This window comes from Bubalus kerabau, chromosome 2, assembly GCF_029407905.1.
Source record: "Bubalus kerabau isolate K-KA32 ecotype Philippines breed swamp buffalo chromosome 2, PCC_UOA_SB_1v2, whole genome shotgun sequence".
NCBI classification, from domain to species: domain Eukaryota; kingdom Metazoa; phylum Chordata; class Mammalia; order Artiodactyla; family Bovidae; genus Bubalus; species Bubalus kerabau.
Genome location: NC_073625.1, coordinates 188,807,715 through 188,823,107, shown reverse-complemented (window position 1 = coordinate 188,823,107; position 15,393 = coordinate 188,807,715). Strand labels below are relative to the sequence as shown.

The 15,393-nt window shown below is 49.9% G+C and overlaps 1 protein-coding gene across 4 annotated transcripts in view; it reads right to left on the bottom strand.

Annotated features, from left to right (window-relative positions):
• The window catches only part of ABCG1 (ATP binding cassette subfamily G member 1), a 69,042-nt gene extending 54,125 nt beyond the window's left edge, over nucleotides 1–14,917 (bottom strand). For 2 of the 4 annotated variants that reach the window (XM_055569740.1, XM_055569741.1), the window contains exons 1-2: nucleotides 14,774–14,917; nucleotides 7,875–8,115 (exon numbers count right to left, since the gene is read on the bottom strand). In XM_055569740.1, coding sequence (XP_055425715.1) covers nucleotides 7,875–8,115; nucleotides 14,774–14,815 — 283 coding nt within the window. In that variant the 5' untranslated portion in view covers nucleotides 14,816–14,917. Of the gene's footprint in view, nucleotides 1–7,874; nucleotides 8,116–8,445; nucleotides 10,073–14,773 lie in introns of those variants that run through there. The other 2 variants (XM_055569738.1, XM_055569739.1) reach the window with 1 other exon arrangement.
• Nucleotides 14,918–15,393: the final 476 nt, after the last annotated feature.

Here is a 15,393-nt window from a genome sequence, read left to right as displayed (position 1 = left end):
GGATCCACGGAGTCCTTAGTCAGGGTGGTGAACACAGCCGCCCCTGGCCCAGCCCATGAAGGAACTCTGGGGGTCTCTTCCCCAGGAGGTGGGGACGCTTTCTGTGGCACCTTTGCTGCCACCGGGTCTGGGGTTGTGTTTGTCATGGGCAAAGAAAGGTGAGAAAAACAGCTCATCTTTGTGGACCTGCGAAATGACAGAGGGAGGAGGGTTCTCAGTGGAGCTCGGAGCTGGTGGAGAGGCTGGTGGTTAGTAAGATTCGAGGTCTAGGCCTGAATCTGACATCTGCCTCCTTCTAAGCCTCCTTTCCTCCCCCTGTTAGGTCCACACTGACAATGATGCCCTGTGGCTTCCCCATGAGCACTTAACATAGACAATATGCTAAAGCAAACAGCATTTGTTTAGAAAAGCATTTTTTTAAAAAAATAAACACTTCTCCTCCAAAAGTGGGAGGGAAGAAACAACAACTGAGAAATCCCATTAAACTCCTGCTAAAAGGTTCACTTTCAAGATAGGCAGAGGAGATATCAAGGCGAGGGACTTTTTGTCTGAGCACATCAGCTTGTCTGATGACAGTAAAAGAAACAGAATGACTCAGGTTCTGTTTTTCAGTTTATCGCCACCCTTATCAGTTCACCACCGACAGCATTCGGGCAGGGGCTCCTTCTCACTGCCCTGCCCCCAGGAGTGCCACTGTGCTACCTTCTCCCAGAGCAGGGCTCCAGCTTCATTCATCTCCTCTACCAGCCACATGCTTTTCATTCCCTCCTTTCCAGATAGCCCTGGAGCTTAAGGCACCTGGTTTGTACATAGGCTTTTTTCCTCCCCGTTTGTGAGCTCATTTCAAGACCAAGATAATGCACATTTTTTTCAGAGTTTCGAAAAGCAGAACTTGGATCAACAAATGAACATTACTCGGGTTGAGATTTCAGCTCCACAGACAGAATTCTAAGAATAAGAGTTGTGCAAACATGGACCTGGTCAAGCCGGGAAGTGCCAGGCCTTGGTTGCTGTCAGGATGAAGCAAGAAAGATTGCTCCATGGGTGAGAGGTCAGAGGAGGGAGCTCCCAGGCTCCTTTGGGCTCCAAGATTCAGGCTGTAAATATAGGACTCCTTTGGACATAATTGCAGTCTTGAAGTCAAGCACAAAGAAGACTAACAACAGACACAGCTGACGAAAAGTAAAACTAAGGGCTGTGGGTCAGGTCAAGTCCCGGCAGGCACACCCACCTCCATCCTAGACTCTGAGAACTCCTCCTGATGCCTTTTTGCAAATTATGGGCAAAACCACCCAGTATTAGAGATACTTTATTCAAAGGTAAGTTTTCTATAGAGGTTTTGGAACTCCATCAGCGAAGGTTTTATAGAGGATGTACTTCCATCCTAAAAGCGCCTCGTTTTGTTCAGGTCTGTCTTTCCAAATGTTTTTCATCTGACCCACGTGGTTGCCTTTGTTCCTTAAATAAGCAAATCTGTTCGTTCTAGAACTGAACTCAAAACAAGCAGGTGTGTGGTTACTAAACATTTTCTTCTACCAGTTTATACATAAAAGAAATGGTTTCATGTTCAGCAGAATGTCACCTTCGGTTATATCTTGGCCTTGATGGATTCAGTTCTGGTTTATACGAGATGTTAGTTCCAGCATGTGAAGTTTTAATGCGCATACTTGGGGGTGTTAAAGGAAGGCAGGAGGGTACCTGCCCAGCAGGTGAAGATGAGCGTCACAAGAATGTACTCGAAAAGTGACACAGTGACACCAAGCCCCCACTGAGCAGAGCACAGTCCTGCAAGGTCACACTGAAGAGACCAGATGGCTCCAGACCAGGCACACGCTTTAGAAAAATGGACGCATGTTAGTGGGTCCTGCCAACTGGAAGGTGACTGGGGTGACCTGACATGGGCATGAAGGAGAAGAGAAGACCTCAAAGCCAGTGTCAGCAGGGTCACCTGTGCTATGTCTGTGGGGGCTGTTGAGCCTGATCAGACTACACAGGAATCATGCACCCCTGATTCCAGGTCCCTGTTAGTGATGGTTTGACCTCCATGCAGCATGCCCCAAGAGAGCTACAGAAAGGCTGCCTAGACCCTTTGGATGTCCAAGTTCTGCCTGTAAGCTAGCAAACTCTTACATGGTCACACTACATCCATCTGTCAGGAGAGTTGGCCCATCCTCTATAGTTTTTCAAAGCCTCTTTCGGAGCCTATAAGGCAGAGATTCAGAACTATTCCAGAAGACCTCATCATCAAAAGGGCCTGAGCCAGTGGCCTGACCCAGGGAGCCACAGAGAACCTGGAAACTGGCCCTGGAGGGGGCAGAGGAGTGCTCCAGCTGTCTCCATTCACCAAGGTGACCTGGGGTCATTGGGTTCCCTATGTCAACACCCCAGCATCAAGCAGGGAGCCCTCGTAAGCAAGGTCTAGGTTTGCTAAACTGTACCATAAGACCAGCCACAGCCTCAAAAATAAAGGCAGAGTATCAGAAGCCTTTTCTTTGCTCCCCAAAGAAAGCTTGCCTTTGCATGACAGTTCCATAGAAGATGAAAGTAATTTATGTATGGCCGATTCATTCTTCTATACAGTAGAAACTAATACAGCATAGTAAAGCAACTATATTCCAATAAAAATTAATTTAAAAAAAGTAATTCATTCATGCTAGAGGAGCATAAACTTGCCTTCACACCTGAGGAGCCCACCCACTAGAGCCCCCCTCGCTGCTCTGGGATTTCTACAGTCCTCCTTTCACTGGCCTTCCTCCCCATCCATGTCCCCACCAGTTGGATCAAGTCACCCAGTGCTGGGATGGAATCCAGTCTCCACCTTAATGGAATTGCTGAAAGGGATTTTAATGGCACCTTCTACTCATTTTAGCCAGCCTGTCATTGCAGGCCTTGTGAAATAGCCATGGAAATTAAGAGAAAGCAAACTTGAATTTGAGAAGGGCATTCAAATGCATTTTTATGGCTGAGAAGCAAACCAATACAGATAATCTGATGTGGGGCTGCCCAGAATGTTTAACTCTATCCTGACATTTGGCAAGGATGAGGCTAGAGGGTCTAGTTTCAGAGTAGGAGGTGCTGTCTCATTCCATCAGAGTGTTAGCATGTTGAGACCCCAACCGGGCTGAGGAAGAGGAAAGAAGACTCACTAAAGCCCCAGCTAGGATTACTTTTGTTCTCAACCCACAGGTAATCTGGGGAGGTGTATTTCATGTCTAAGAATCAAGTCACCTGTTTGTGCAAAGCATGTCAGGCACACCAGCCTCACCTCCCTCAGGAGAGGACAGGACAGCCAAGCCTCTCCAAGAGATTAAAAAACCTCTTTATGGGTCCCTGTGAAAGGCAGAGGTGACTGACATCCAGGCAGGCCTATTAAAGGGAAAATAAATCAGAAGTAACAGTCAAGGCAACCCTTAGTGGTTTTGTAAAAAGGGTGAAGTACACTCATGCCATGGTGGTCCTGTTGTCAGTTGCCCATGTTGGGGCCAGGGGCTTACTGGGTGTCTCGTCGGGTCCTAGTCTCAAAGCTCCCGTGCTTTTGTGTCCCACCTCCCCTGCTCCTGTGACCTGGGATATGTCTCCGAATCTCCTATACTCAGTGTATTAAAAGGACAGAATTGGCTTCTGAGTCACCTGAACCAAAGTGCTGCTTGAATTTTATAAATGGAAATGGCTTCCTTCTCTCTGGAAGGCAGACAACTCAAGAGTACCCACTACTCCACATCATGGACAAGCTCTGAAAGCCAGAGAGTGCTGTCTGTGTGTAGAATTGCCTCTGCTCCACCTCAGCCTTTCATGACGTGGATTCTCTTCCTAACAGGGCTGCTGAGCTGCTGTCTAGCACAGGGAGCTCAGCTCAGTGCTCTGGGACAACCTGGAGGGCTGGGATGAGTGGGGGTGGGGGGGAGGTTCAAGAGGGAGGGGATTATATGTATACATATAGCTGATTCACTTCCTGGTACTGCAGAAAGTAACACAACATTGTAAAGCAATTATACTCCAATTAAAAAAATATATATATATATATGGAGTCCTAAATGTTACCAACAACAATGCAGTGCCTAGCTTCCACAAAGCAAAAGCTACTTTCAAATTTAAGTCACACTGGGGTGAGTGAGGACAATTAAATTAGATGTTCCCTTACTTCCCTCAACACAATAGTTCACGTGACTAGTTAACGTTATGATACCAAAGTCCAAATTGTTCCCAGTCATCTGTCCCATCAACTCCGGCTCCATGAGTGAATTCCTTGAGGTAAAGTCATTACCGTATCAGAAGTCAGTGAGATCCTCCCCGGGGGGCACTCTTTTCTCCTGGGAATGGCTCCTTTCACAATTATGCTCTCTACTAGGAATCTATTACACGATCCACATTTTCCTCTAAAGACATCATTAATCATATAGTGCAAGTGTAATGACAATTGAAAATACAAGATGTTTTCTTAAAGGCCACAGTCAATGCGGGGCAACCATCAAGCTCAAGAATTGTAAAGAACCAGTGCTGACATCGCCTTCTTAAACATGGCGTCACTCACATCCTTTCCACTAAGGGTTATGAAGCTTCCTTTTCCCATCTTTTTTAAAATAATTATGTAGGAGCTTGTGATATTATTCTAACGCCAGTGACTGACTTTGCTACAGCATTCTGTGTCGAGTTAGTGTATAGCACCATGCTCTGGGATGGGGGTCGGGGGAGGCTTTCCTGGAGTTTACTTGAGTGGACTAGTGTCTGTGTGAGGGGAAGAAGCATGGATAGGAATCCAAGGCCAAGTCGAGGTGCTGGCTCTGACTTTGAGCGGTCACCCCAGCCTTCAGGCTCCTGTGTCCATCACTCACTATACAACCGGGCAGTCCTGAAACATGTCACCCTCTCAACCCACAATTCTCATTTTCCTTTCAGAAACGCCTCTCCCCTCCTTGGTGCACTGCGTTCAGCCCCGCTGTGATCCTTATAGTGAGCTTGGCACATAACGTTGAATTTTAAAAAACAAACAATACAGACAGAAAAACAGAACATGGTAAGAGAAGAAAGCACAAAAGCTCCTGCCCCAACAGTCAATTGCACTTGGCATGACGCCTGGCATCACACATCACACAGGGGTAACGCCAAATATAAAGCTGCCATCAAGAGAAAAGGGAGACACTGGCCAGCTGGATGAGCAGCAGCAGAGCGGGCCTCATGGGCACTGAGCCTGGAGAAGAGCACCACTGCCCTGTGGCCACAGGGACCCTGGCACTCCGAGGCCCTGCACCAGGTGTGGCCTGGGCACCAAGCTGGGCCACCGAGTCTGAAACCACTGTCCAGCCTCTGGCCATCCCTGAAGCTGAGGCTTGGGGCAAGTCCTGCACATGCTGCTTCCTCTGTATTTGGTGAGAAGGTGGACAAGTAGCCCCCAGCCTCTGGGCGTGCGGGAGTGATAAACCACCAGGGCAACAAGAACAAAGGAAATGATGTAGTGCAGGGAAGGAGGGAAGGGCCGGGGGAAGTGAACACAGGTGCTGCAGAGGCCAAGGAGGAAGCCAGATGGAGAAGTCAGGCCTTGCTGCTTGAGAAACCAGCAACCCGGACACATCAACCTGTCTTCCACTCTGGCTCTAACCATCTCTGACTCACAGGCAGGTCCCTGGGGCCCACACCCTACTCCTCCACCCAGGCCCCCATCCCGAGCCTACACAGAGGTTACTTCAGGGTAAGTGTCTACCCGGAAGCCACCTGGACAAGGCTTCCTAGTAGGCCACTGGCCATGGACCTTGGTGGCCTCTCCCTTGCTAATTAAGAGGCCATTTCCATTGACAATCAGCATGACCATTTCTAACAAGTAGAGACTATAGTGTGGGCAAGCCACACATCTGGCCAGGAAGTGATATTCTTCACCTGCCAGAGCCCCAAGTGAACACCTGCCAGGTTGGATTTCAAACCAACATTCTGCCTCCGTTTTCAAATGTTGGCATTTCTTCATTGCAAGTTGTCTCCATTTGAAATTTGAAAAATACCCATCTAAGCACTTCTAACATCATGATCACATTTCTAAGGCCACACATTACACGTGGACAGAAACCTGTTCGTGTATCCCACAGGTTTGCCACCATTTATCTATAGAGACACATCAGGTCAAAACCTCACAATGTCCTCCTAGTCACTCAGTGCATTTTTTCAATAAAAATCTTTGTTCAAGTGAAGAAGGAAAAAGCTGGAAATTTATGTTGAAATTTCAAGAGGCTCAAACAAATAGGCTTCTGAGCCTCTCACAGAATTTCTTTGTTAATGAAACAGGCTGGCACACCCTGAAAATGTAAGTCTCAGATCACTCAGATACTATCAGCTGTTGATAGTATCTGTTTGGGATCTGTTCCTGGTTGTGGTAGCAGACACACAGTCATCCCACAGTCAACTTGGCTCCAAAGTCCCAGGGATCTGTCAATCAAGGCTCTAAAACCATGGTTCCAAGGAATTCTGGGGTGCCACACCAACTGTCTCAACAGATTCGTGTCAAAGTGGTAGGAAACAAAACGAAGGCAAGAGAGGGCAGAAAGATGAAAAGTTAAAAAAAAAAAAGGTGAGTCTTGGTGGGTCTTCTTCTTAAAGGAAGAAGGATAGAGCCTAGATTAAGTTAAAAGGTTTAAACAATATAAACATTTAGAAGGTACCTGAATCACCTTGTTCCAAATTCCTCACGATTTTCCAGTTGTTTTAAATGGTTCATTAGAAACTAAAGACCATCGTTTCTGGGTGACATCTAACATGTCCTCTCCAAGTCACCTCCCTCCCCTGCCTCCAAAGATGGACGCAGGGTGGGTACACAGAGCTGGGGTGAATGAGGAGTGAATTCCATGGGAAGAAGTGAGTCAGGTTTGAAAAAGAAATACCAACCCAGGGAGGCATCAACTCTACACTCTGAAAATCCAGAGCTAGCAAAGGAGTATCTCCATTGTGAAGAAAACTCAAAATACCATCAGTTGTCGATTCCCAACAACAAGCAAAAAGGCAGCGGCAAACTCCTGTGTGTGCGCGTCTCCCAAGATCTCTGAAGTCTCACCTGCTCCATCAGCTCTTCTGTGTTTATGGCTAGCCCACCAACACCCCCCTGAGTCAGTCCTTTCAAGATCTATAAACATATACAACTGGTTTCCAGAGAGGTTACCCTAGGTCAGTGGTTACTTTTCAACACTTCAAGCATGGGAGGAAACACCTGGTTTCCATTTTTCTCTGAAACTAAAAAAGTAAAAAAGTCCCATCTAGAAAGACTAACGTTAACAACATCCAATAAAGAGAACCCTCCGTGTTCAGACTGGAAGCCAGCACACAGGAACGTTGGTCAAACTTTGTGATCATATCAGAGATTAAGAACTACTGTGTGATTCACAGACACAGAAAGCAATCTTGTGGTTACCAGAGGGAGAAGGGGAGGGATAAATTAGGAGTTTGGGGTTAACAGATAGACACCACGATGTATGAAATGGATAAACAACAAGGACCTATTGTATAGCACAGAGAATGCTATTCAATATCTTACAATAACCTTTAATGGAAAAGAAGCTATAAAAATATGCATATATATATAAAACTGAATCACTTTTCTTTACACCTGAAACCAGCACATTGTAAATCAACTACACTTCAATTAAAAAGACAAAAATAAAATCACTCAAGATGTCTCTTGAGTCATCTAATCTAATCTGTTCATATCATAGATAAGAAAAAAAATCAGGCATAAAGCAATCAGACAGATTGGCCACAGCAGAGCCGGAGTGGAAAGAGACAGTCCCCCACCTTCCAGACCCAGATTTTCCCAAACCACCTGATGATTCCTTCAAGGCTCCGCCCACCGCCGAGGGCTCCTCCCACCGCCGACGGGTCCCAGCAGCTCCGCTCCCTACCTTTCTTCCTCCACCAGGGGCCTTCTGGGACAGAGTAGGAGAGGTCCTTGAACTCAATGTTCACTGCCGCTCTCCGAGGCAAGGAGGAGAGGCGCTGGGCTTCTGTGAGATTGTTGTCCTCCTTCTTCAGATGTCCGTTCAGCAGCTCCTTCTCCACGGTGTCCCTGTCCCTGTTGCTGAAGACTACCTCGTCCACCGAGACGCACACTGACTTGGGCTCTGTCATCCCTGAAGAGCCGTTCTAAAGAGACAGGAAAGAAGTGTCGAGACCGAGTGTAAGCTACATCACGGCAAGGACCACAAGGACAGAACCGTCCATCAGTCAGAGTCATCTATCAACACTCCTCACCCTCCACCGCGCCTTCAGCAGCACAGGACGGGTGCTGCTCTAGAGGAATTCCCTCTCTCCAGCCTTCACTTCTTCTACCACTATAAATATGCTAAAGATAAACTATGAAACTGATCTACCGTCTTATTCAGGAATCATAACATCTAATCACAAAACCAAAATAAATATACCACTTGCCTCAAAGAATGAAACATCAGCCACCCTAAAAAATTATCTACTTACAGTCCACTTGTTAAAAAACCCAACAAAAATGCATGAGACTGCTAAGAAATGCACAGATGAAAACGCTTTATGATGATCTCCTTCAGTACCTCCCTGGTGTAACCTCATACACATTTTTTCAAGAGCAATGGTATCACTTGGACCCCTGGGAGTTGGTCTTTGTGTTTTCCTTATAAATTTTCCAAAAACCCTACAACTCTCCTCTCTCACTGTATCTTCATAATAGCTCTGAAGTGTTAGAAAGCTTGATTTTTTTCTCTGTGATACAGACAAGGAAACTGAAGCACAGACTATTTTAAGGAACTCTACGATCAAGTGAGGGGCAGAAGGGATCCCAGAATATGAGTCATCCATAAAAACAGGTGCCTCTTCCACTGCATCACCAGGATACCTAATATGTAGCTCCATTGGCCTTTCAGGCTTCCACGGTGAGTCCACTGAACAGATGACCCAAGAACCAAAAGTATTTATGCAGAGAAAGGAATATCCTTTCTAATGGCTTGGCAATGCTGAACAAATCAATATGCTTCAGGCACCTCCAAAACACAGAAGAACCCTGGGGTGGACAAATAATGTGCTGTGCTTTTTCTAGCTGTCTCTTGAATCAAGAGAGAACATTCCCCCTGTGCCAAAAGCGTGGGCCTCCAGTGACACACCTCCATACTGTTGAAGGCAGTCCGCCCGATCTAGTCTGATCTGGATGACCATCTTTGATAATTCAGGCCCTTCTGATGGCTGTAAGCCTGGGTAGCCCCTGACATACTGCTATTTGTTCTAAATAGGAATAATATCACACTGTTATTTTTCCATAGGTTTGTGGGGGTATTTCTTTAAAGTTGATGGCTTTTTGATCGTTATTGTTTCTAATAAAAAATCTAAAACAAAACCAGAGGGTGGACCATCAATAAACATTCTTACAAACCCCAGCAACTCTAGTGACCAAAACAAGCCCTCTCCCCATTAGAATGACCTCTTGTGTGTACAGTGACTGCATCCTTAATGAGCTGACATTATTTCCATCATGGGATTTAGGGGCCCCCACAATATCAGAGGATGTGGAGGTTTCAAATCTTTAAAGCAGGGGTAAGGGGATGGGGAGATGTGACCACAGGGGTTACTGGTTCTTACAATGCTTGAAAATGTTGTTTTGCAGTTTAAGAAAAAGACACACAAACACACACACACACCCCTCCCAGGCATCTCCCACCTCTGGAAAGCTTAACTGCATCAGAACTTAGTTCATTGACTGTAACGTTCTGTGGATAAAAATTAAACTGCAGAGTAAAACTCTTGACAAAATTAATCTTGCTTTGCTGCTGGCACCGAGCACGTGAAGTGCTTCAAACGCAAACATGAGTGGGTTCGTGCATCCCCCACACAATCGGGTTTGTGTCAGCCTGACAACGGGCCTGCTCAGAGCGTGGGCTGTGGAGGAGCCCCTTCTGCGCCCAGGAGGGCGCTGCAGGGCTTCTGCATCCGCGCTGGCCCAGCGCCTTCAGTGATGCGCCCCCTTGAAGGAACAACAGAGACCCTGCCCCAGTTCTGCACGAGCTTGGCTTTGACCCACCAGTGCGACGCTTACCTTCAACTCCAGCACACAGAGCAGCCCCAAATGCCATCCCTGTGCCACCTGTCTTGCCCTTCCGGGAACAGGAGCTTCTTTCCCCAGGTTATAATCCAGTTTGACTCCACAGGAGTCCTGGAAGCACCAGTCCTGGCTTTGGCCCGGGGTGGGGGTAGTGGAGGAGAAGGAAATGGCAACCCCTTGGGGCGGATGTGGCGGGGTGGAGTAGTGGAAGGGCTTGGCCTGGGGGGGGGGCGGGGGGGCTCAGTGGTAAAGAATCCTCCTGCAGTGCAGGAGAGGAAGGAAAAGGGGTTCTATCGCTGAGTCAGGCAGATCCCCTGGAGGAGGGCTTGGCAACCCACTCCAGTATTCTTGCCTGGAGAATCCCATGCACAGAGGAGCCTAGCAGGCTACAGTCATTGTCGCAAAAGGTCCCACGCGACTAAGCACGCACACATGCATGGGGTAGTGGAGAGACCAACAGACAGGGCAGTTAGCTCCAGGTCTGGTCCCCAAAGTCTATCCTCACCCCCCACCTTGAAAGGTGAGATGTCTGCGTTGCGTCCTGAGGCTCTAAAGTCTGGGTGGCCAATCGTTTTGTGTTCAGTTAGGGACGGGGAGTTTCCAGCAGCCCCTCCGCAGAGCGTGGCCTCCTTCCCCTTCCTGCCAAGGTGGACCATCCTGAGGAAGCTCAGGGACACGTCGGGTCTCGCAGTGCTGATGAAGCCCACACGACACGGGGATGAGCAGCCATTACTCCACCCTCCTCCTAACTGGAGCAGATGCCAACCTGGAGTATGAGGAGGGTCTGACTTCCCCCTCTACACTTATCTACTCCCTCCCTCCTCACTCTTAGCCCCGATAAAGCCCTGGGGATCAGCAGCCAGCCAGCCAGACACGCTCAGGGCCAAGACTGGGCCCCAAAGAATTTCAATACGAAGGGGCCATGACTAGAAGGAAGACGCTACTGGGACCCGCAGGGGTCACCCAGTGCAGGGCGGGCCTGGGGGTGTGGGACACACGGTGCTTCTGAGGAAATTGTGAGCTGGGCTTAGCAAGAGGAGGTGGAGGAGAGGTGCTGCTTCTTGACGGGCCCTGCGAGGGAACAGCAGGTGCGAAGGCTGGGCAGCAGGAGAGGGCGGAGCATCTGGAGACCGGAAATTCAGGGGCTAGAGCGCTGATGTGGGGTGAGGGAAAGCGCTTCTCGAACAAGATGGGACTGGAGAGGCTCACCGGGTCCACACAGTGGAGGGCTTGCCAAGCTTGTTAAGGGATTTGCACTCTATCTGGAAGTCTCTGCGGGGCTGCAGAGGGATGTCTAGGAGGAAGTAGCCAGCAGCCGAGTAGCTCAGCAGGGTGCCGGAGCCCTGGCGGCAGCTAGGTGGTGGGAGTGAGTGACCTCCACTAGCTGGGGATAGTGGGGAGGGAGACAGATGGACGGGCCGGTGGGACAAAGCTGGGTGAGTAAACTGATTTGGAACTGAAAGAGAGAAGCCAGAGGCCCGTACTTTCTAAATAAAGTTATGAATTATTATGCCTCCTGCGTGGTAGGTAAACGATTATGAACAATAGCGACTATTCATTCAGTAATGCACGACAATGTGCCCAATTACACTCCACGCTGCACAGATTAGTCCCCTTCTGTCTCCACAGCTCGACAGGGGGTATACCCTTTTCCACTCCACTTCACAGAGCCTGAGGCCCCACGGCTAAGGAGAGGCTGAGCTGGGGGCCAGCTCCTGCAAGGTGCTCCCACAAGCAGCATCCCTAACCATGCGGGAATATTGCTTGGCTTTCTATAGGCAAATTGCAGTAGTCCCTAGGCCATCCTAGCCCCTGTCCATCACAGGCAAAGCCACAAGAGACTGGGGAAACTGTACAAGCCCACCTTCCAAAGCAACCAAAGCAATGCATACCATCACCCGTCGTCTTTCCAACGGGTGTCCAATTAATAAAATCCTGCAGTCCTGTCTGATGGGAGGTAGTGGCTGTCACTCCAAAATAGACCAGCTCTCTTCAAACACATCCTCGGAGGATGTAGGTTACAGCTAGCTTGTCCTTAGCCTCCGGAGCTCATTAAAAATGAAACAAATATATCTTCCCTCCCTATTCGTTCCCTTTCATTGTATGCTTCCCTATCTTACCAAAGCATTCTCTTTGCCCTCTCCCTCCACACAATTTGTGCTGCATAATAAACGGTAAATAATAGCGAGTACATTCACAGATGTTGAGTGCCAAGGAGACCCATTTGGACTGTTTCTGCTTGCTATTGGTAAGAATTTTTTCTTGGCCACTGATTTCCTTGCACATCGAGATACCTATTTAGCTGGGGAGGGTCTCTAACAGCCAGCAACCCCCGCCTCCACCCCCGACCATAGTGACGCTGGTTCACTCCCTTTACTCAGGGAAGTCCAGTTGGAGATGGAAACTTTTCAGCATCGTTTCACAGCATCGTGGGAAGGAAAGGAAAGAAGAACTCACAGGCTCCAGGTACTGGCATGCACTCTCTCCACTTCTCTCCCTGCTGCCAGCTACAGTGTCCACCTAGATGAGTGGACCCTGCATTTGGAGGGCAGACCCCCCTCCCACACACACACACTGGAACCTTGAGCACACACAGAAAAGGAAAACTAGGTCCAGCACCCTCAAGAGCACTGCCTAAGGGAAAAGAACCCAAGTGTCAAGCCCTTAATTAAGCAAAGGCTAGGTGTCACTGATACGGTCACTCGGAGTGCCAACGTCATCGTCTCCAAAACCTGGCTTCCAACGGCTGCAAATGCCAATCCCATTGGGAGCCCTGCCCACCCCACCCAGCCCAGCTCAGGGACTCGCGAACACAGGTGGGTGATTTTCCCATCCTCCAAGACACCTTCTCTAGACTCACACCTGGCAGTCAGCCCTGGGCTGGACCCTAGAGGAAAGTTTAGGGCCCTGGGAATGTCTCTAGGGTTCTGTTTATGACTTGGGTCGAAATTTTAAATTTAAAAAAGGACAAGGTTTTCAGGGAGAATGATTTTCACACAAAACAACATTCTCTGAAAAAAGTGAGCTCAGTCTCATGTGAAAGAAACACCTAAGTTCTGGTGCTGCATCAAACCGTAAGGTAACACTCAGGAAATCTTGACAAAAACACCTGTACCTTAAAACATTCTAATTCACTATTGTCCTACATGTATAAGCCACTTTTGCAGCTTTGAAAGGGCTTCAAGAGTTAATTACCAGGCACCTCCAAGACCTGAAACTTTCTTTACCCACAACTAACAATAATCTCCTTCATTTTCCATTCCCACCATCATTCTGGAATCCCAAAGAAATGAACAAGTGCAAAATGAAAAATAGTCAAGTGTTACCCAAACATGCAACCAGATAAAAGCAAACGTCATGAGGGGGGTGCCTTTTTCATTTGGGTATCCCTGTCATATATAAGAAGCTAGGTTATAAAGGCGGAGACCTTCCAGAGATGGGACCCGGCTTGTGGATCCCCCTGCCCCTGGCTCTTTCCTGCTCTGCCAACCTCCTCAATGTGTCTGCGGCCCCATTCTCTCGGTTTACACAAAATCATTATATAATGAGCTGGCGAGGGTGGGTATGTTCTACAGTAACCTGTTTGGAATCATAGGATGCAGTTGTCAGAGCAGAGCATGCGCAGAAACCCGGCTACGTTTTTTTTTTTTCTTTCGCTCAACGCTAGAGGTAACTGTCGGTCAAATCCTGCGGAGCCCTGCTGACTTCAAATACAGGATGCTAAAAATGAAATAAAGGCAAAGGGTGGGGAAGAAACCCGTGCGTGCTGTGCACGGTGGGGTTACAGCTCATGGGAAGTGACTAGCAGGATAGTAAACACACAAAGGACCGAAGAGGGATGCATGGGGGGATTGGTAGGGGGAGGGGGAGATGGCTTGGAATACGGAATACTTTATTCTATCTGTACTTTAGATGACCTGAAATCAGTCCAGAAGTACCTCACTGCACTGCCGGTGTGCTGGGCATAGAAATGAAAGGCCCTGGTATGGGTGAGACAACAGTTAGTTTGTTTTTCTTTTTTCTACTGTGAGTTTATGTTTTAAAGGGGTAAGAGGAGACTCCTGACCACCTATAGAAACAGCATTTACTGTAAGTGTCTAGCAAAGAATTCGCCTGCACTCGGTGGTCCCCCCACGGAGCTGGCACCCTTGGGAAGAGTGAGATGAGCACCTTTGTCCCCACCCCAGTCTCTCCCCAGGGTAGAGAAATGTGACCCAGGGTAGCCCCTCACCTGCCTCCCCCTAACTCCGCCCGCCGCCCCCTCCGGAGCAGGTCCGGGAGAGGCTGTCCCCGGGGCCGAAGGGGCAGCCCAGGCTCTCGACCATCTCTCTCTTTTGTTCCCCTAGACAGTGCCGGCGCTCTGGAGAGCAGCGCAAGAAGCGCCGGATCCTCAGGCTCCCGCCACGCGCGCGGGCAGAGGGATGGGACCCCCTTTCCCTCTGGCCCAGGCTGCCGCCCCGCCCCAGTATGCTATGGGTCCCCAGGCCGGACACCCTGAGGCGGACGAGGTCAAGGCCATCTGTCCAGTTATGGGACCTCCTCTTTCCCTTCCTCCATCCCCTGGCCGTCCTCGGCTGCAAGCAGCATCCTGAGGCGTCAGGTGGCCAGGGCGGGGGGCGAGGTGAGTCGGGCGCCTTCCCCGGGGCTCACGGGCAGGTGTCAGGGTGCGGGTCTTTGTGCGTTTCTTATTCTCCCGGAGAACAGAACCCAGCCCCGGGGGCAAAGGATGCGCTCACTCACCATGGCGGTGCCGACCGAGAAAGTGGCCATCAGACAGGCCATGCCCCGGGGGCGGCGGCGGCGGCGGCGGCGGCGGCGGCGGCGGCGGCGGCGGGGACAAGGCTGCGGGCGGCGGGGACGGGCGGCGGACACGAGGCTGCGCTCGCACCGGCTGGGCTGCTACGCGCCGCGCGGGCTCGGGCTCCAGCTCTACAGCTCTGGGGCCCCGGCTCCGCCCACGACTCGCCCACTCCGGCCCCGCCCTCTACCAGCGATTGGCCGGCGCGCGGGGGCGGGGCGGAGCCGACAGGTGCGCGTGCTCTTGTTTTGCTTCTGCGGGGGGCGGGTGGCCCAGTTTTTCGCGTCCCGGCTCCGCTGGCTGCCCGAGCGGCTGGCCCGGCAGGTGCCGAGGATCCTCCCCGGACCCCGAGTCTTCGAGTTCCAAAACTCGCGGGGGCCTGGCCAGAGACCCTGGGCCCCCGACTGTCAGCGGGGGGTCCTCGTCAGGACTGCCACCTCACAGACTGTAGTGCTGTGCGGGGAGGAGGGAGGGGGGCGGAGTTCGTCTTGGGAGGGAGAGTGGAAGGGTAAAGGAACTTCTCTCTCTCTTTTCCCCGTTGTTGGGCACCTCTCTGCCAGGT